The 21,675-nt window shown below is 36.8% G+C and overlaps 1 protein-coding gene across 1 annotated transcript in view; it reads left to right on the plus strand.

Moving 5' to 3' along the window:
• Positions 1–21,675, plus strand: part of LOC148943344 (helicase POLQ-like) — a 137,341-nt gene that overhangs the window by 111,107 nt on the left and 4,559 nt on the right. Inside the window, exons 14-15 of the mRNA XM_089101888.1 lie at positions 6,520–6,633; positions 8,935–9,069. Of these exons, the coding sequence (XP_088958014.1) occupies positions 6,520–6,633; positions 8,935–9,069 (249 nt within the window). The remainder of the gene's footprint in view (positions 1–6,519; positions 6,634–8,934; positions 9,070–21,675) is intronic.

Here is a 21,675-nt window from a genome sequence, read left to right on the forward strand (position 1 = left end):
AAATGAAAAATAAAGTCAAAAAGGGTGAAAAAAACGAGGATTTTGTGAGCCAGCGAACCATTAAGATGAAAAAATATAAGCAAATATTTCGACAAGGACCCCCGCCAAGTCGTCCTCAGTGCCAAACAAAAATAAAAAGACAAAAAAAAAACAAAAAAAAACGAGAAACTAACCTTTTGTCTATCTTGTCTCTGTACAGGAAACTTCAAAAGCTTAGATTCTCGTTTTTTTTGTTTTTTTTTTCTCTTTTTATTTTTGTTTGGCACTGTGGACGGATTGGCGGAGGTCCTTTTCGAAAGATTTTCTTATATTTTTTCATTTTCATGGTTCGCTGGCTGACAAAATCCTCGTTTTTTCACCCTTTTTGACTTTATTTTTCATTTTGTTATTTTCTCTCTTCTCTGAGTTTTCGTTTGTAATAGTAATAGTATCATGAACCAACTGTTGATGAGAAATAAGCACAAAAAGACTGCAAAACTGAACACAACCAGCAAGGTTAGCCTTAGCCTGCAGTTATTTCCAGGGAGTTTGCGGGGGGGGGGCTCATTTAAACTAGAAACAAATCTAAAAATCAAATATAATTTGCATTTCGTTATCAAAGAAGGGTTTGTTTTTTATTATTGTATTTAGTTCAGATGATTAGCAAAACTAGGCTGGAGCTGACAATTTTCATAAGGTTGATCCAAAAATCAATTAAAAGGATTAATTATCTTTTCAAGTATCGGTATTTTCTCTTATTTGTATTGACGACCAGTTTAAAAACATGAAGATTTCGAAGTGTATGCTAAATAGATGTATGCCAACTTGCCAAAGTTGGCCTCGTAACGTATTATTGCCTCATGCTAAGTCCATAAATTTGCCGAGAGCATACTTGGGAGTTTGACGGTAAAATACCGAACTTTCAAACTTGGATTCAAGCCAAATTTTGGTCAAATATTTTTTTATTCGTTTATTTTCATAGCTACTAAATCAACTAATGGTTATTTATCAGTTTTGGAAATTGATTTTGTTTTTTATTATTGTTAATTTACTATTTATATCCTTTTTTGAAAGAGGTGGAGAAGGAGAGAGAGAGAGGAGGGAAGAGAGACTAAGGGGGTGGGGGTTTGTGCGCATTGAAAATGGAATATTGACGCTAAGGATATCCAGATGTATACACAAGGGGAAGGGAGTATCTGTGCATCCGAGACCCCTTTCCCTAGCCTCAGTGAAATTTTTCTGATTCTTAGGATTCCTCCCCCTCCCCGCCTAACTTCTTTTGTTTTTTATTTAATCTGCCTAATATTTACCCTTTTTTCGAAATTATATCCCTAGAAATTTCTGTTGTTTCTTTTCGGATAGATATCAGACGGATTAGAGTCTCCATTAATGTCCTTTCTAAATATTAGAATCCTTGCCGACACAATCGTCCCAACTCCTCCTCCCTCATAATAAAGGAGTAATAAAAAAAATTTCGCCGATTTACGCGAATAACAAAACAAAATTCCAATTTTGGCGAAACAACAAAATTTCGCCGATTTTGTAGGTTTGCTAAAGTTTTCGTATCTATCTATCACTAACAGTTGGTTCATATGCCAAATAAATCCAGTTGGAGAAGAAAAAACATGAGGCTATCCTTCTGAGGCTGTGTCTAGCCCCAGAAGGAAGAGACTCAGACTAAATCGTGACGGCAGTAATTGTTATGCGCAGTGATGGGTAAAACACTTTTAAAAAGTATATAAATGCAAAAACAAAATACTTGGTTGCAAATATATTTAAGTAAGTTTTTGCAAATACGCGAGTAAACATACTTTTTGTATTTAAATACTAAAATACATATATCAATACCCAAATCGGAACTAAGACATGTTAAAGATATATAGAATGGATGTTGTGTATCCCAGGGTAACCAAGTGAGTTTTATATCAAGGCCGTACCCAGATTTTTTCTTCGGAGGGGGTTTTACTCAAAGATTTTTTTCGGGTGGGGGTTCACAAAAAAAAAACTCAAAAAAGCATACAAAATTTGTTTATATTCATTTTTGTTACGTTTCTACGAGTCAAAAAACTATTTCGAAAGGGGTTCAAACCCCCTAACCCCCCCCCCCCCCCTCTGGGTACGGCCTTGTTTTATATAGGCTATACTTTACTGATAGAAACATTTTACAAACTAAGAAAGATGAGTATTAAAACCCCGATAATCTGTTTACGGATCCAATCTTTTTTTTTCGTTTCAGCAGAGCTTTATCTATGTTTTTTAGCTTTATCTTTATATCAATCATCTTTCGGTTCTATCATCTTCCTGTTAATTTCTCTTGCATATCAATTACACAGAATGGAGAAAAAGGGCTTAGTAGGAGCAGACGAAGTGATTGACGTATTGTATTGGTGAAACACTTTGAAATCATTGCTTGAAGAACAACCGAACCGACATCTTTCCTCGTGTCTTCAATAAACCGTAGAATTTCTAATAAAAGTATAGGCAGTGTATACAAAATTGATATTATTCGCAGGATGTTGGTAGAATCATATTCGATCATACTTACTATATTGGTTTGAGTAAAGTCTTCTTCTTCTGTAGCCTCACCTACACGGAGGAGGCTTCCCTACGGAGAGGGATTATCCCAATGAAGATAATAAGGCTTTTGAACCAGAGAGAACCCCTCTTCAGAGAGATATACCTTTCAGAACAGAGAGATATAAACTCAAAGTAGATATAGTAGATCTCATCAAATACATCCTTTCATAAAGCAGACAGTACCTGCATTGTTTGTAGGTTGTTTGCTTGTCCGCTGACCTAAGCTACTTAACAATGAAATGAAATTTGAACTTTGTTTTTTTGTTTTTTTCAACATGATCCATGAACAGAATGTGTAAAACAGTAAGTACTGTGCAAAGAAGTAGTTGGTGTATTCAAATGTATAACAATGAAATGAAATTTGAACTTTGTTTTTTTTTTTTTTTTTTCAACATGATCCATGAACAGAATGTGTAAAACAGTAAGTACTGTGCAAAGAAGTAGTTGGTGTATTCAAATTTGGTAAATCTGGTGCAGTCAAAACTTCCTGGGATGATGTAAGGGGCTTGGAATAGATTGGGATGGAAGAGCGTGGGAGCTTTGTTGGCCTCAGGCTGCTTGGTGCTGCGGTGAGTGGTAGGAGTAGACTGTCTGTAATATCGTACATTGAAATTAAATGTGTAAAACCTTGGTTTTCCAATTTATTCATACACCGGCAACTTCATACCTCGGGCACTATCCCCGAAGAATTCGTAGTCTCATAACAATGATAAAATAAACTGAACCTAAAAATTTCTCAGAAATATTTTTTTAATAAACTAAAGTTTAAGTGATACATTTACATATACAGCTGATACATTAAAAAACTGGTAATTACAGAGAGTGACAATATAATTTAGCTAAGGAAACGACTGTGCACATTTACTGAAAATTATCAGAGATACTATTTCGGGCCTTTGCCTATAGGCGGTCTTTCACATACAGTTTTCAGCTCAGAAAGGCAGTGTTTTAAGAAAATAGAATCTGTAATTGATCTTAATGGTCTGCGGATTCCAATATAGACCATTGCAATAGCCGAAACTAATCTTGTTTGACGATTGTTTCCGTCAGTTTCGGCAACAGCCGAAACTAAATTTTAGCATCACAGGCTAAAAAATAACACTTTATCTATGAATGAAGTAACCCCTCTCATATACGGAATAATTTCTGTTTATTTTGAGCTTCAATGCTGCTTCTTACTTTCAATTGCAATTTTTTTTCTTTAGTTTAAATTTGAGCTTTACTAAAAAGTCTAAAGCCTACTACGTCATTTGATCTTAACTGAAAAAGAATTATATTTCAAATATATGATTTTTTTGTACTTACAACATTGAAAATAAAAATAAAAATTGTAGTGAAAAAAAAATCTTGAACTGATGATCTTTCAACAATTAATATGACTATAAATCAAATATTCGGTTTAATTTATTAGTTCTTTCATAGGACTGTTCAAGACTCATATAGTTTTCAGTGAAACGCAAAAGACGCAGTAGGCCTTAGGCTTTTACAGTTAGGGAAGGGGGCGGTAGCCTAACTACTGTTTGTGCGACTTTTGTTCGTTTTATGTTTGATTTAAATATACAATTCAAATTTTAATCTTTTTGAGAATTATCAATCCATTTATATTAGTACCTGATGCATGTTGGTTTGCTTATTTAATTGCTTGCTTATTTAATTAATTGTTTATTAATTTCTGCTTGTTTTGGGTTTCATTTATTCTTTAATAGCATGAATTATTATACGGATTTATTTCTGCTCGTTTTAAGTTTAATATGGCTTTTTACTATTCTTTCAAAAAGTATGTTTTCGAAAAGTGTTTTCTATTAATTTCATGAAAAAAATATACCATTTTTTTACCATATTTACCATTTATCTTATATGGACTTGACTACTTGACGTTTCAGGAACGAATGCACCACCGTGCGGCATTACTTTTTCTGCAACTGGGAAGCTCAATATACAGTTTTTTGATACTCAGAAATCGAATGGCTATCTCAAAATTGTCAATTTATGTGGCAAAATTGCCCCTCTTTGGGACAAAATCACTGTTTGGTGCCTGAAAATGGCAGAAAATACAACTTCCCCTTTGCACAACCTTATTAATCATTGAAAAATAGCACTAGAACTTTCAATTTCCGTTTAAATGAGCCCTGTCTCGATCTTCTATGACTACTAGTTCGACACGGTCACCCCAGAAAAAAAAATAAACATGCTTCCGTGTAATTTCCCTTGCGAAGAAATGTAAAATTCGGAATTTTTGTAGATGGAAGCTTGGAACGTCTACGATTGGGCTCTCTAATATACTGAATCTGGTGGTGTAATTTTCTTTAAGATCGTTTAACTTTTTGGGGGTGTTTCCCCCTTTAAAAATTAGTCGGATTTTTTCAGGCTCATAGCTTTTGGTAGGTATCATTAAACTTAATGGATTTTATATATTTTGAATCTGCATAAAAAAACAACTATTCTGATGGATTAAATGTTATCAAAATTCCTTTTATAGAGTTTCTAAAAGCTTCAAACTCCTTACGCACAGTTTGTTACCACGAATTTTTTTGATGTATAACAATCGTTACAGAGCCAGTACCTAGTGTTCTATGCTAATCTAATGTACCTTCAAGTGCAAGAGAAAGTTGGACGCTGATGTATTTTAATTTTGAAATATTTTTTTCTAATGATTGGGAGAGCTGAAATTTCTACCATCGTGAGTCAGACTTGTTCGTTATTCCAACGCAGATATATATGTAATCCCTTCCGAAGCAGCCCAGAATGACATCCCATATACTGCTCAAATGTAATTTGCTATGTTATGGTAGGATGGTAATTGACGCTGTGTGTCAAGGCATTTTCTATTTCAAATACAGGAAAAAGTACTTCAAATACGTACTTCAAATACTCTACCAGAAGTGTATTTAAATATGTATTCGAAATACATAGAAAAGTGCGTTTTTCAAATACATGTATTTAAATACCACCCCGTCACTGGTTACATGGCGTGTTTCTTTATGCATGTATATATATATATATATATATATATATATATATATATATATATATATATATAATATATATATATATATATATATATATATATATATATATATATATATATATATATATATATATATATATATATATATATATATATATATATATATATATATATATATATATATATATATAAATAACATTTCTGCCCTAGAATTAACATTACCTGAAATTTAAACCCTCCCCCCAAAATAAAATCCTGCTTGTTTACTTGGAAACATTATTACTCCAATCTTAGATATTCGTATTAAACTAATTTCAAACACTATGTAAACTTGTCCTGAAGAAAAATATCGACCAGTCATAGCAAAAATAGATCTAGTAGAAATGAACGACAGTTTGGGAATTTTTTTTCTTAAAAAAAGGTCTAAAAACATCCACCAAACCATGAAAATATGTTCGAACATGCCACGTCATGGCGTTCAAGGTTAATGTTGGCTCGGCGTTCGAGGTTAATATTGGTTGGGCGTTTGAGGCTAATGTTGGTTGGATGCTCGTGGTTAATCTTAGAATATTGGTTGGGTCTTCGATACTACTCTTTAAAGCTGCCTCTGAAGAGAAAGAAAAACAAATCACTGTGATATATATCCTACATGATTTTATTTAAGTGAAAATTGTGGATTTTCCTATTCGATTTTTGGTTCCGTATTCGGGAAGATCAAGCTACATTACAATACCAATAATAATAAAAATTTCCAAAAATGATGTCGACATTACACTGCAGTCTACATTAATGTAGTAATTGTATCAAACTACATTACAGTGTCAAAATACCCAAAATAAAAAAAAAATGAACGTAACTTCTTTATAATTTATTCTTGTTTCTAGTTTGAACTATGGTTTCCTAAACCTCTTTTTTGTTTATGCATATTTAGTTATTTTATTATATTTTTATATTATATTATATTTCATATTATTGTATATTTTCGTATATTGTAGGAATTTGACGAGTTTTGGGCATTCGTAGATCTTTTTGAGAGCTTTGGCCGACAGTTGTCCCTTTGTTGTACAGCTGAACTTATACCTTTGATGGAGCTTCCATCTGTGAAAAGAGTAAGTACTAACTAGATACTTTTTTCTTTTTTCACAGCATTAACGCCTTTTTTAAACAACCTTGAATGGTTGAAAGTTATTCTGCAAAAGAACCTTCAAAGATACACAATCAGCTTTCATACAAAAAAAAGCGTATGCGCACTGACATAGGTAGATATTTTAAATATACGAATATTTGACATATTTAAATATTTTAGATACCGATATATGTTGGGATGCAATATAAATTATAAAAATACAAACCGAAAGGTTGGTTTCTTGACGCTTTACCCCAGAGTTACGCAAACTTTAAGAAAAATAATTTGTGAGTGGTAACTTAAGGCTAAGTAAAATTTTTCTAAGCAATTTTAAACTTAATGAAAGGTCTTAATCCTCACGGGAGGTCTTTTTCCTCTTCTTTTGATGAGTCCTATCCAAGAATTATGTAAAGTAAGTATAAAACTTCTTCTTGATAGACATCGTTCACCATGCCAGTAGCACGGCTGGCTTTGATTGGACAACCACTCATAGCCTTGAAGTTTCCGAAGGCTATCGAATCATATTGGCTGTCAAATCATAGCCAGTTGTCAAAAAATTATCCACCTTCAAAAAATGCTGCTGGCAGGGTGAATGATGTCAATCAAGACGAGGCTTAGCACAAGAAAATCAAAATACAATTACATTCTTAAGGAAATTTGTAAATCATCCAGCTATTTTGTAACTACATTTTGTGTCTTTTTTAGAGTGTCTTTTAAAAAATAAACTTTTTTCAAACTTGAAAGGAGAAATTAGCAAGGAAAATTTGTATAGCATTGGGATGAAGATAAACTTTGATTTTCAAACTGAAAATAAATTCTGACTTTTGACTTGAATCTAAATTTTCTTACTTTTAAGATAAAAGCATAACTTACTTAGAATTTAGGTCTTCCTGAGCCACCGGTGGCGCATAGGGCGTCGATGAAGCCTCTCCACTCGTCCCGAAGCAATGCTGCAGCGGTGACATCTTCCCATTCAGGTATTAACGAGGTCTCAGCCGTCCTCAGATCTCGATCAGAAGTTCGCCACAAAGTGTTCTTTGGATGACCTCGGCTTCTTCTGCCGCCTGGTTTCCAGTCGTACGCTGTCCGAGGAAGGCGGACTTCTTTCATGCGGAGTACATGGCCTAAATATGACCACCTAAAGATAGAAGCATAATAGCACAATAACTCAGATAAAAGCATAAATAACTCAGGCATAAAGCATCTTTTAACAGAATTGTAGTCTCATTGTTTGTTTTTTTTACTAATTGTTAACAGTTATTTCTCCATATTCAGTTTACATTCTGTTTAATAAATTTTCATTAACGCGTCGACTTCATTTTTGACTCGTTTTGCAACACTGATTTTTTCTTCAATACCGGACAGAATCAAGTTCTTCTACACTAAGGCGCAGTTACTGAATTTCTTCGGGCCTGAAAAGAATTGACTTGAAGATATTTGCTTGGATCTTGAAGCAATTGACTTGAACCAATTGTTTGACAAATATCTTTAATACCCTTGCCAACATGGCTTTTCATCTTTACTATTTCGTCCGTAACACACTCACGGAAGGTTTCCCTGAGTTCCTGATAGTTAGCTGTTCCTTCATAGTTTTCAGTATTGCATCGAATTGTTCAAATCCCTTTTAAAGATACCCAATGAATTTTTCTAGATCCTTTATCGGAACGGTAAAACATAATACAGAAAAGGAGAATGCAAAATACAAACGAATGTGTATTGTCAGGTTAATATACATAAACTGATATTTAGTAATCAAAATGTTTATATTATTTGATTTATTAAAGTTATAAAAGTAAAAACATTTATATATTTTTCAGTAAAGTGCAAATTTTGTTCTGGCCTTGGGAAGGCATAGGGGTTTTGCGTCCAACTTATGTTAATTTCTGCTCGTTTTGAGTTTGACTCGGTTATCTATTGTAATTTATGTTGGTTTTGGGTTTCATATATTTATCGATACTGATTTGTGGTAGTTTCACGCTTGGTAGATTATTTTATTTTTGCTAATTTTTTGTTTAATGGAGTTCTTTACTTTTGTTTGAAAAACTTATTTTGTGGAAAAAGTTTTTTTAATTAATTTATACAAAGCACAGCAATGTGTTCACCTGTAATATAATACATTATGGGGTTATATACCAAGATCTACTCACGAGAAACGTAATTCGTTTAATATAACTTGACTGAAATTTGGAGGCCAGATAACATAAGGCCATTTTCTAGCACTAACATATTTCTAGGGACGTTTCTACGGAAGTTTAAACTATTTCTAGGGAAGTTTATGTTCTAGGGACGAGCCAAGCAGTTGAATAGAGCAGGTTTTAGAAGTCTCTCGGATGTTGCAAATGCTTCGCCTGAAATTCTTACAAGACGTATTGATCATCTCCCTAAAAGAGTCGCCGTACAAATTGTTGCTGCTGCTAAGGTTATTTTTCGTTTTTTTTTCGCTAAAATTTCACCTTTTTCTTCTTCTTCTTCTTGTTTGAATGTTTGGATTCCATGTGTGTTTAAAAGGTACTTATTTGAGTTGGCTGCCGTGACGGTGGATGTTGTGGAGGAACGGCTGACTATGTGATTGATAAAGTATTACTAACTTACTAAGCTACTAAAGATACTTACTAACAGTTACTTTTGAAAAAGTTCCTGTTAAAAAAATGCCAAAAAGTGTTTGCCAAACCTGACCCTCGTTCCTATACGTTCCTAAGTCTTTATATCGTTTCTTGGCACGTCGTACTTTGGTTTTCTTTATGAGTTTTACTATTTAAATAATAGCACAAATTTTGATTTTATTATTTATGTAATAGATTGTGTCTCACTAACTTGAAAATAATAGGAATATGCTAGGGCGTATGAGAGATTTCTTGGGGGTGTATCAGAGTTTCATATGGTTCTCTTATAGCCCAGTAAAAACAGCGTTTGAGGTCAAACAAATTGCAACAAAAATGATTTTTGCACCAAAAAATGCAGAAAAATCAGGAGAACAACATACTAAAAGCCCACCAAAATCCACCGATGGATAAAGTTTGACAGGCGAAAAAAGAGGGAAAGAGGGAAAATTCGAAAAAAATGCCAGGACCTCTGATTTTAGCACTGTAAATACCCAGTCCTACGTAGTTCAAGTCGCAGAACTCGAATTCTGCATCAGAATTATTATATCTCACCACCGGGGGTATCTGATAGGGTTAGCAGGGGAAACAGGGGAAAATGAGGAAGACTCAAATTTGCTCGATTTCATCGCTGTAAAGACTATTTCTGATATTATTTGAGACGCAGAATCCAAATTTTCCTTCAGAATACTAGTTTTCCCTCATCGAAAAAACTGGCAGAGGGTGAAAAGTTGGGAAATTGAATTCTCTTTCTTTTTTTGGCTGCGGAGCCCATTTCAACAAGGATTCGACCATAGTATATTAAGAATCGTCACGGTGTATAAAATTGGGACAGATTTATTGTACTTCGACAAATCACAGACTTGAAACAAGTCCAGTAATAAAAAACTTAAAACAGGAACTTAGTTGTTAAAATCATCATCAAGGTCAATGCTTTCTGAATTTTGGCAGTCGGTACCATGACACTCGGCACTTGCTTTTGTGCAGTGAAGTCCGTTTCTTTTGCAACTGCAACGCTTTGTTTCACAACCTGACTTGTAAGCACATCGTACCATTAATCAGTAGTGCTTTGGGTGCTGGCTTCGAGTTCATCGTTACAGGTACGTACTTGGTTCTGTCTAGCCGCGGACCCCAGTCACATGGGTCCAGATCAGCTGAGCAATCCATCCATTCCATGACCTGTAGGAAAACTCTGAAGAAGTGAAACTTCGCAGCTGACAATGTCGGAGGCAAGCTTTCTGGGCGGACGAACGAGGTCGAAGAAGCCAGTTTTGTGACAAACATGGTGTGACGCAAATCCTGAAGGTTGGTATCAGCTTTAGCCCGATAAATAAGCAGTGTGAGCTTTTCGCCTGCACTGATAATCCGATGCTTTTCTGAGTTCTTCCGGCAGAAAACCGCCGCATTTTTTCGGAATTCTTCATTGATCTTAGCCAATAAAAGTGGCACTAGCTTTCCTATGCCGTAGAACCTAGAGGTCGTATCGCATCCCAGGAAAGCATGGATGGGCAGTATGACCTCTGCGACTTCCCCAAGCTTGCTTTTTAGTTCTCTTATGTTGTAGAGTTTGGATGTTCCCGGCTTGGTCTCCACTCGAAAGAAAAGTGGGTAGCTTCCTGGCTGGCAATGGTGAAGAAGCAAGACGAGCAGGTCTGTGTCATTGCCAACAAGACAGGTTTCTACCTCAGAACAACTTGTCACTGCAGCTGTCGCAATAGTGAAATCAGCATCACCAGAAGCATACACCACGCGACATCCTGACGAGCTTAGCACTCCACCAAGCAGGAGGATGAATTTTCCCTTGTTCTTCAGGTTGTTCAGGAAACAATCTTTTTTGAGGGTTACCGTCGTTGTCACAGTAAAGTCAATATCAGAAGATCTTATGCCTTTCGATTTTTTACAGTGAGTCTCGTCTTTTGTTGACGGTGAATCTTCGTATCCATCGAACACAACTGTAGCATTACCTTATTCAGCTTCGATAGAGCTAGAGTTGGCCAGATATAATTGTCCAAAATCAGCGCCATTTGTCCAAGACAATTTATGTAGGAGCCAACCTCCATCTACAACATATTTGCATCTCATTGAAAGATTTGCAAAAGAGCTTTTGATCATTTTCCAGAGGGCATTTGAGAGGGAAGCCTTGTATGCTATGCGTAGTAGTTGGTATGACCCGAAAAGTGCAGGAGAAAAAGAGCGAAGTTCACAACCAAGAGTATCCGACAGATCCTGACTGTCGGCAGTGGCTACAGCTGCTAGTCGCTGGAACAATAACGTTTGGTCAATCTCGACCGGCTCACCATAAAGCTTCGGAGCCGACGTTGCAGCCATAGTTACGACTATCTTTCCTTTTGAGTACAAAAGTCTCTACTGGCTTTCCAACCATCCCTTGCAGTATGTGCAACCCAACGTCTTTTGCTTCGTCGACGTTGACCTCTGGCGAAGCATTCACTCCGGTAACAATATTCATTAGCTCCTGGCCCCTGCTGAACGGCTGCAAAGGCTCAAGGAACTTGAGCAACTTTTGCAAATCTTCGCTGTCTCTCAATATTCTGGACCCCGATGTATCAACGTGCTGGTCGCTTGTTTGGTAAACAGATCTGGTTCGGTCTTGCATGATTGCATTCATTTGAGCTCGCACTGGCTTAGATAGTGTCCAGATCGACCGCTGCGCTGCATTCATACCTCTCCCTCTAGTGAGACCGCCAGCGGTCTTCAGAGTTTTCATGAAGACTTGTTTTATAACAAGGTCTGCTGCCAGTCCTGACTACGAATGTTCGGTTCTGTTAACAGAAAAGTGACCTTTGGAACTTATCGTATAGTTCTGGCTGCGGTTCTTTCAAGCCGGCAAAGGTTTGTAAATGAAGACGGGCTGATCTAGCATATGTAGTTTGACCAATTACCTCTAAAAAAGGAATCATACTAAACCAGCTCTGAAGTTACAGGTCGAAATCTCCAGTCTGTTCAGCGCGAACTGACACCCTAAGAATTTCATTCATTTCAGAATACTGTTCAAGCCACAGTTTCGCAGTCCTAGATTCGCTAACTAGCTCCTTCTTTGCCTGCTCAATTTCTTCTAAAAGTGAAATCACCGCTGCAGACGCAGAATGGTCTTCAATAGAAATATTTTCGGATGTTAGCTCTGTATAGACACTAGCTGCGCTCACCATTTGGGGTGCGGGTTCACTTCGTAGACAGTCGGCAGTATCTTCGAAAGCACAAGCAAAAAGTATGATGAGCAGAGCTAAGTCAAGAAGAGAATGTACCCTCATTGCTCTAGAAACTGCTTTGCCAGAGATGATGTGTTTTACAGTGTTCGGTGCGTAGATCTGTTCAAGGACTTCAACCAAACCTGCTTCTTCCATAAAATAGCCCACACACCCAAGAAAACTCATTCTTCCATGAAAGGACCCAAGCATCACTACGATCGCTTTCAAGGGGCTACTGAAAGGCGACGATTCAACCATTATTCTCGCTTTCCAATACAGTGGTTGGTTGAAGGTTACGACAGGAATCTGGTTCAGTTTCTTTGCCTTCTCTGCAAAAAACATCAACGTTGTGTTGATGCACGTGAGATCGGTTGGGTTTAACTCGATCATAGGCTGGAAAACTATTGATGACCGCTTCTGGGTTGGTCCAGCATGAGCTGACTGCATTGCACCTGATCAGCCGACTGGAGAACCTCGCAGAGCTAGCTGAGAATTTACCCACATGATATCAATATGTCTGCCATTGTCTCTGAACTCTGGAAGTACCAACTCTACGTAAGTGAGCTGATTTGTAAAGACAGTATGCTTCACGTAAGGGTAGATCGGTACAGCAGCTTTTTCTATAATTTCTTTCAAGTCAAAATCTTTTGTGGGAAAAACGCGTAACTCTTCTTCGCCACCCGGCGACTTAACCTCAAGAATAGCCATACCATATCAAGTACCGTGCCCATCCAGAATGTTAGCGTTATGATTGTAATTGTCTGCAATGTACTGGACAAGAGTGCCTCTTGGTATGTTGAGTTCTTGGTCGGGGCTTTCAGCCATTGCCGCACATCTTTCAAATTGGAGGGCTTCTGCATAGCCAACACAAAAGCATATGCTGCTCAGTGTGTCGACAACGTCGCGTGAACCGAACCGATGATGCATAGATTCAGCCAACCCCAGCTGCATTGGTGCAATAATGCTTCGAGGTCGGGTGTTTTGCATTATTGCCTGCCCTATTGCACTGACCACAAGTTTGGCGTTGTTGTGTTTGATCAAAATGGACAGGAAAAGTCGTATGGATGGAACAAGGAACTCGAGATTGTCCTCTGCCGAAACTAAGGCGCGTATTTGGTCGTATTCTTTTATGAACCATATCACAGTCCTTATTTTACTCTCCACTGTTCCTACAAAAGGTTTCGCAATCTTAATTTTTTCTTTCTCTAGATTTACATCTTTTGCCAATTGGCAATAATCTCGTAGAATACTCGCAGCCGTCTCCCTAAGAGTCACTATACTTTGCCTCCCAGGAACATCAAAAATGATCACCTTGTCGCCGAAGTAATCAACTCGCACTTTCTTCAGGTAAACGTTGCTGTATGGCTTCAGATCCGTTTCGGCTAAAAACTCCTCCATTTTTTTCGAAATATCGGTCAGTGTAACCTGCACATCGTCCAGACCGACAAAGAAGTTCGCAGCTTTGTAAAACGCTTCTTTTCGAACCTCGTCGGAAGGTCAGCCATTTTTACACTTCTTTACTTCAGGTTCACCTCTTAATTTCAAATAGCGCTGAGGCAAGTTTTTTCCAGTCCGGAAGTTCACTGAACAAACTGTATGATAGATAGCGTCAGCTGCGTGGAGATCAGCAGTAGCTGCATTTAACCTTCCCAAAATGCTGGTCGACCATTCGTCTTGTCTTTGTGAACACAGAAGTCTAACACTGGCTTGAAATGTGTCTGTTCTAACAGTCTGGGATGGCGAATAGCCTGGATGACGCGGATCAGCAATGACAGGGGTCGCACAAAGCAGACAGTCTTTGTCGAATGCGAATAAAGAGCTTGCAGAACGTTAGGATCTACTGTTACTTTCTTGATTACTTCCTGAGTCACTTTCATTACAACGTTTAAGACTAAAAGTTCTTATCTGGCTACTGAAGTTTCTCCGGCAGTGACCAGGAAACTTGTCACGGGGGTCAACTTTGCCAGAATGACTTCTTTTTTTACTGGTAGTAATAATTGTGACAACACCTTTGCTTCCAAGCGTAGAGAGACTGTTATCGTCTCCTTCGCTCTGAAGACAGATTGCACATTGTGAAGCCATACTCGTTTGAAATGAAGATACGAAAGATTCAGTAACAGAGAACTTGATGAATAACTTAATTAGAATATTAACATTAATATTGGAATATTAGAATATTAGAATATAATTATAATATAATATTAGATTATAACTTAATTAGAATATTAGAATAACAGAGAACTTAATTCAGTAACAGAGAACTTGATGTGGGAAGAGGCCTGAAGCCGCGAATCTCCTTTATTATTATTATTATTTATTGGAAAACCCGTCATACATAAAAGGAAAAGACGGAGCAATAAGCAAAAAAAAGCAATACACATAAATGTAGCAGTTATACATGTGGTTTTGATTGACGAACGCTGGAGCTAAGATCTAAATCAGCTCTTAGAACAAATTACACAAAACGAGAAAGAAAAACTCAATTATACAATGCTCTGTAGGTACGCGACATGTTTCTTTTTTTTAGGCTCCTAAATACTGAACAAACATAAATAATATGAACATCATTGCATCAAGCCGCAATTGGTAAAAAAAAATAACCCAAATAATCATCAGTGAATTAAAAAAGATATACAATAGATAATCGAATCAACTAGTATAAATATGACAAGAAACGTTAAAACCAATTAAAAATAACAGTCTCCGCCGCAAGAACAAAACTGAAGTCTTTGCACGACTAATAAGATGTTGTAAGCACTCCCTGTTTGTGAAATTTTTTAGTTGGATAATTAGGGAGATATGGTGCAAAGAAATTCACAAGATTTGTCCTCTTCTTGTAGAAAACTGAAATTGAAGCACAAATTGAACGAAAATAGTGAACTGTTGTTATTGAGGTAACTAACACAGTTTCCACGGATTGATCATTTCAAGCATTAAGATTCGGTTCCAGGAGCTGCAAGATGGCGTTGGTAAAAATAGAGATAAAATGTCACGAAACTGAGTATAGTAGTCACTTAAAAGCGAAAGAATTCTCAATGGTACAAGATAAACAAAAAATGACTAACATTCTTGAAGATTCGGAACAAAAATAACCAAATATTTACAAGAAAACTTACCTATGTTGAGTATTCAGCGCGTTACATTTTGGGTAATTCAGTCACTGAAGAGACACTAGATGTCAGTCCAGAGAACTCGTCACTAGATTTCATGCCGAAGGCTAACTTGTTGATGCCAGGTTTAGATCCTGCTAGCAGGATGGTCACATCTTAACATCGTAATGACATGGAAAACCAACATCTTCCCTTCGTCCCCCTTTTTCCTCCTCATAAATGTTCAGGGGACAGAGTAATCAAGATTCTGATGCAAGATTTGACTTCTACGTTAAAAATTACATCGGAAATCAACTTGACTTGGATCCATCCGACCACTTCTGGATTTTGTCAAATTTCCCCTGGTTCCCCGGTTTTTCCCCTGCCACGTATGTTCCTATGGGTGGATTTTGGTAGGCTTTTAGTATGTTATTCTCTGATTTTTCTGCATTTTTTTGTGTAAAAATCATTTTTGTTGCAAGTTGTTTGAGGTTGGGCCTTTTTTTGAGCTAAGTTTACTGGGCTATTAGCCAAGAAAATCTAACGCGTTCCTTGACCTGGTAAAGATTTCAGTCTTCCATTTCGTAATCAAGAACTTCTCGCCTTTAACGGGCTTTGAATTTTGTGTTTGACAGGCCGAAAAGGGATCTAGAAAACCCCTTGAGTACCTTTAAAAGGGATATTTTTGACTAAGTTGATGTGATAATGAACACAGTGAAGGAAAGACTAACTACGTCCGAGGTGAAAGTTTCAATACAGTAAAACAGATATGACCGATAGTTGTTCTCTGAGTGCCTGATGAAATGATAAAGATGAAAAGCTAAGTTGGGAATTGTATCCACAATATTTCTTTTTAAGCACTTGATTTTAAAATCAATTTTTTAATCTGTCTGCTTTTCAATGAAAATTTGAATGAAATTTAAATTAAAGAGAGAATTGATAAATATAAATTAAAAAGTAACGGGCTGGATTTCTGTTAAACGATAGCTCATTTTATATTTTCATTTTAGGTTATTATAGGAGTCAAAAAGGGAAGGAAAAACTGGAAAAAAGGGAAAAAACAAAGCGAAAAGAGAAAGCTTAGCACTAATAAGCATCATTGATTTTGTTGGAAAATTTATAGAAAGAAAAAAAATAGCCTTGACCAAATAATTCTATTAGCTTCTACGCCTTTTCCATACACTATGATTAATTTTTATGATTTACTATGATTAATATATCAATGAATAATTTTTTGAGTCGCTTTGAGACCACTAAACTCAATAGACTTCATATGCTTCCTCCACATTCCCATCCAATCTTTAATCTCTGAAAAGAAAAAAGAAGGTAGTTGAGTTATCCTAAAACCTAACACCGACGTATTCGAATTTTCAGCAAGATTTCCTCGGGATTCCCCATGCTGAAATTTTCAGAATAAATCTTTGACTTAGAGGAGGAAATATCAGTTTTTCAAATTGATAGGGTTTAATACAAAATATTGGAATAAGAAATAGTATCTTATGGGAGCATCACTTTTTGTGAATATATTGTCGCACACAGAGTGGCTTAAACACCGACTTTAATTTTATAAGTATTTAAAATTTCTTTCTCGATTAACATTACATACAATGAAATACATTTGCGTTGCAGAAATGTAACGTCACGGGCTCATTTTATCCAGTTCCTGAAAAAGAAAGATCGGCTCCTCATTAACCTATTACCATACTTTTCAATTTTTAAACAACATATTTTATTGCTAGAGAACTGGTACATTTTTTGATTTATTATTCTGTCGTTGTATTACTGTATATTTTCCTTGTGTTTTTTTTTTTTTTTTTTTTTAATATGTTATGAGTGTGTTATCAACAAAGGAAACTGAATGGGAAAAAAAGTTAAAAGGAAAGAACAAGATGATAAATTCTATCGTAATGCGTTGTATAAAAGATACATCCTTGCGATGCAACAAAATAAGCCCTAAAAATGAAACTAACTGAAAGGCCCTTATATTGAATCAATTATTATTCTCTATTTCAGAGCCGAAATATCAATTTTATAATTCGAATCTCCTTTTTTCATTTTTTTCCTTATTACCTCTTTTCTTCAAGTTATTATTAGCCTTTCGCTTCATTCCTTTGGCTTTAAGAGAGAACTTCAGAACGCATCAGTAAAAAGAAAAAAATTATTTCCGACTCTTAGGCTCTAACATTAATTAATGAAATTGAAGGCGCTTTTACAAAATTTTTGGTACTTGTTAAGAATCCGGTAGTCGCGCGAGAAGTGAAGTTTCGTTAATACTAATGAAATAAAACAAAATAGGATGAAAACACTACAGTTCAGAAACAAATTTGGGCTATATATTTGCACATTAGGGGGGGGGGGTGAACATAGCATATATTAAATACGTAATCTTACCTAAACTGTGAACCTTTTTTTGCCCCTTCAACTCCAAAAAACAAAAGTTTAAATTTTTGTCACGGAGTAAGCAACACCTCACAAGGTAGAGAAAACCTGTTTTTCATGTAACTCCCGGCCTTTCTCGATGCAGTCTTTCTTTCTCGCGTGACTACCGGATTCTTAACAAGTACCGATTTTTTATATCCCGTGCACTAAGGTGTGCTTTCTCTCTCTACTTGGAAGAAATCAAAGCCACTACAGGAGGCCAATTAAGCTCTTATTTGCTGTACGATTTAAAAAAAATATTTTAGTATTTTTATCTTGCATACAAACAATTTGCGCAAAAGAAAGAAGATTTAACAGTGTTTTTAACGTCACAGCGTTTTTAACGTAAGATTTAACGTCACATTTGAAATCCTAGATAGGGGGTCGAAATTCGGTACTCGTTTCGCTCCTTACACTGGTTTTGACAGGTCTTTGTCTTGATTTGCCGGGTAGCTATAGGGCTCTTAGACACTGTTCGTGCATGAATAATAGAGAAATAATGGAGAGAAAAAACAATACAAGGGCGTATCCAGGATTTTCGTTGGGGGGGGGGGGAGGGGTACAAAAAAAACTTTACACAACTCATTAAAAATTTGCTTATATGCATTTTGTAACTTTTTATGAGTCGAATAAAATTTTGGGATAGAAGGTGGGGGTTAAACCTGATACCCCTCTCCTATATACGGCTTTGATAGTAAGGCTTTGCTAGTTGTTTATCAAGGCTGTGTCCAGGGGGGTGTTATAGGGGATGCCCCCCCTGAAATTTTTCTCTGATTCATGAAAATGTATCAAAAATACATATAAACAATTTTGTGGCTGGTTTTAAAGTTTTTTTGTATAGCCCCCCCCCCCTCTCGAAAAAAAACTGGATACGGATTTTATGGATTCTGTGGATACGGATTCATCCCTTCTGTGAAATCATCAATAAATTGAGAAAAAAACTTTTATTCATTATGTCAATACATAACCAAGCTCTATTAGGTCACGATTGAGGTTTGTCAAAAGACGTGATCACGTGTTAGAACACGTGACTGACACATGGTAGAGGGATTTTCTTCTTTTTTCCAATAAACCTGTAAATCTACGCAGTAGAGCTTGCGTATGTATTGATATAGTGAATAAAAACTATTTTTTATACATTATAATGTATATGTTATTTGGTAAATAAAGAAAGAATGGTAGAAACCGATATAAGTCGTGATACCGATAGCAAATTTTCAAAACATGAGGATTTGATCTAGGACTTTCTTAGCCGAGTCGACGGACTTTCAGTCTTCTGGCTAGGGATGGGGGTCAGTGGTGGTCAGGGGGGTCAGGGATGGGGGTCAGTGGTCAGGACTTTGCAAGCACAGCTGCTGAGTGTGGGAAGTTTACGGCTAAACAAAAACTCCCCGACGCAAGAACCTTAGGAGTCAGGAAGTTTCTTTAATCTATAGATAAATGATTTGAGGCTATGAATTATGAAAAAAAATTTATCTGGAGAAAGCGGCTGGAAGATTTAACTTTTTTCCCTATCCCTTCTCCTCCTGTATCTCCCCTCTCCTTCTATATGGCATCCTGATTTTTTTTTTTTCAGAAAAAAAAATTGCTTCATTAATGCTCATTAGTTGTTTCATTAGTTGTTGTCTCTTGAACAGTATAGTTCTTCCCATCTTCTGAACTAAACCCTACAATAACAAAAATGTCACATCATTATATTAAAAAAAGTTTTAATTATCGAATTTTCAGAGTCGGTTCCAGTTCAAATTCATCCCAGCCCCTCCTCCAATGTCAAACTATGATCCAGCCACTCCCCTAATAAATAACTATCATCCTAGGCCATGCATAAAAGTTTATTTCAAAAATCATATATATAGATGGTGCTGCACTATTACAGCTGTGCACTCTAGTTTAGCTTGTTTGTGTGAGTTCCAGTTTGATGTGTTTTAATCAGAGTGACTTACATTTCAACTGACTACAGCGCCATCTAATTTTGATTCATATAGATGGTGCTGCTAAACTCTAGTTTAGCTTGTTTGTGTGGAGTTCTCAACTGTTTTTGATGGTGCATTCTTTCAAAGAATTGACCTCCCTAGCTTTAAGTGCAATCATAATGACTTTTACCTATCAAAAAGAATATTTAAGAAGAGTTAATTCATTTCACCTGACTACAGCACAATTTACATTTGTCAGTATGCGGCTTTTTGGATTACTCAAACGGCCAGCAGACGACTTCTTGATTGTGGTTATAAAAAAAAAGCGTAGACGGCGTGGAAAGAAAGGCGGGCGGCGAAACAGACAGACGCCCATACCCGTTCATGTTTCTGAGGAACGTCTTTCTGACCAGAGGACGGCTGTATGTGAACCAAGGACTCTTGTGAAAATAAGATGTTTGCAAAGGTACGAAATTCCTCCCACTCTTTCTCCATCACAGCTGCTGCCAATCTTACTGTGTTTCTCTGATGAACTTCCCCCTCTATTACGTCCTGAACAGTTATCAGCGCAGGCAAAGCTTCCGAATTTCATTCTGTGTAATGCCCGATCCTTAACAAATAAAGTTGACGAGATGGAGATACTGCTGAGAGAAGTGAGTGTTCCTATTGCCGCAGTTACCGAATGCTGGGATACCACTGAGGAAATGGGTAGAATAAAAGGCTACGCTAGCTATTTCAACACTCGCTGTGATAGAGGCTTGAATAGAAAAGGTGGTGGCGTTGGTATCTATATTCGCAATGACATTTCATCTAAACTATTAAATATACCAACCGATTCGTGTCACGAAGTTGTCTTGGTAGAGTGCAAGCCATCCAAACTATCAAAACAATTCTCATGTTTGATAATTGCACCTGTGTATTACCCAGAGAGTGTAAAAAATAGGAAAGAGCTTATCAGCTACTTACAGACCTATATCCATAAACTTCGTCGTGCCCATGCCTATCCTGGCTTCATAATAGCTGGCGATTTTAACCAGACGAACAGACAATGGGTATCTAGTGTCCTTCATCTGAAGCAGGTAGTTACCATTGCTACGCACCAGAGTGGCAGTACTCTAGACCTAATTTTTACAAACATGAGAGACAATTATTACTCCCCTCGGTCGCTAGGTCCTCTCCAGAGTTCAGATCATTATGTAATTCTCAGGCAAGCCAAAGACAACCAGCCAAAGCCAAAGAGAACCAAAGTGACTATTCTTCCGCTTAACTCTCAATCAATCTGCGATTTCGGTCGGTTGATCGGGACTTACTGCTTCGACGACTTGTGTTCTATGGTAAACCTGAATAGCAAAGTTCAGCAGTTTAACTCTCTTCTGTTAGAGATGTTTCACAAGTTTTTTCCCACTAAAGTTGTAGTGGTAAGTGAGTCCGATAAGCCATGGATCACAAGCGATCTCAAACAAATGATCAAGATGAGGTGCAAGCTGCACAGTTCCGGACAAAAAGCCGCGGCGGTGAAACTTCGAAATTGAATCGTGGCCGTCAATCGTTTCAAGCGAAGAAATTATGTTCGGGAAAAGGTAGTACCCCTTCTCCAAAGTAGCAGTCGGAAGTGGCATTCCACAGTGAAACATATGACTGGCAAGTCAGTTAACAGTGAGCTAAATACCCAAGCCTGACGGATCTCAAATGAGCGCTTCAGAGGTAAACGAGTTCTTTGCTGGCATTTGTACCACCTACCCCTCAATTACAGAGGCCGAACTGGTTGATCTCTTAGTCGATTGTGAAACTGACGAAAT

The sequence above is a fragment of the Artemia sp. Qi Xiang Cuo genome, chromosome 15 (genome assembly GCF_049724085.1).
Source record: "Artemia sp. Qi Xiang Cuo chromosome 15, ASM4972408v1, whole genome shotgun sequence".
In the NCBI taxonomy this organism is placed as follows: domain Eukaryota; kingdom Metazoa; phylum Arthropoda; class Branchiopoda; order Anostraca; family Artemiidae; genus Artemia; species Artemia sp. Qi Xiang Cuo.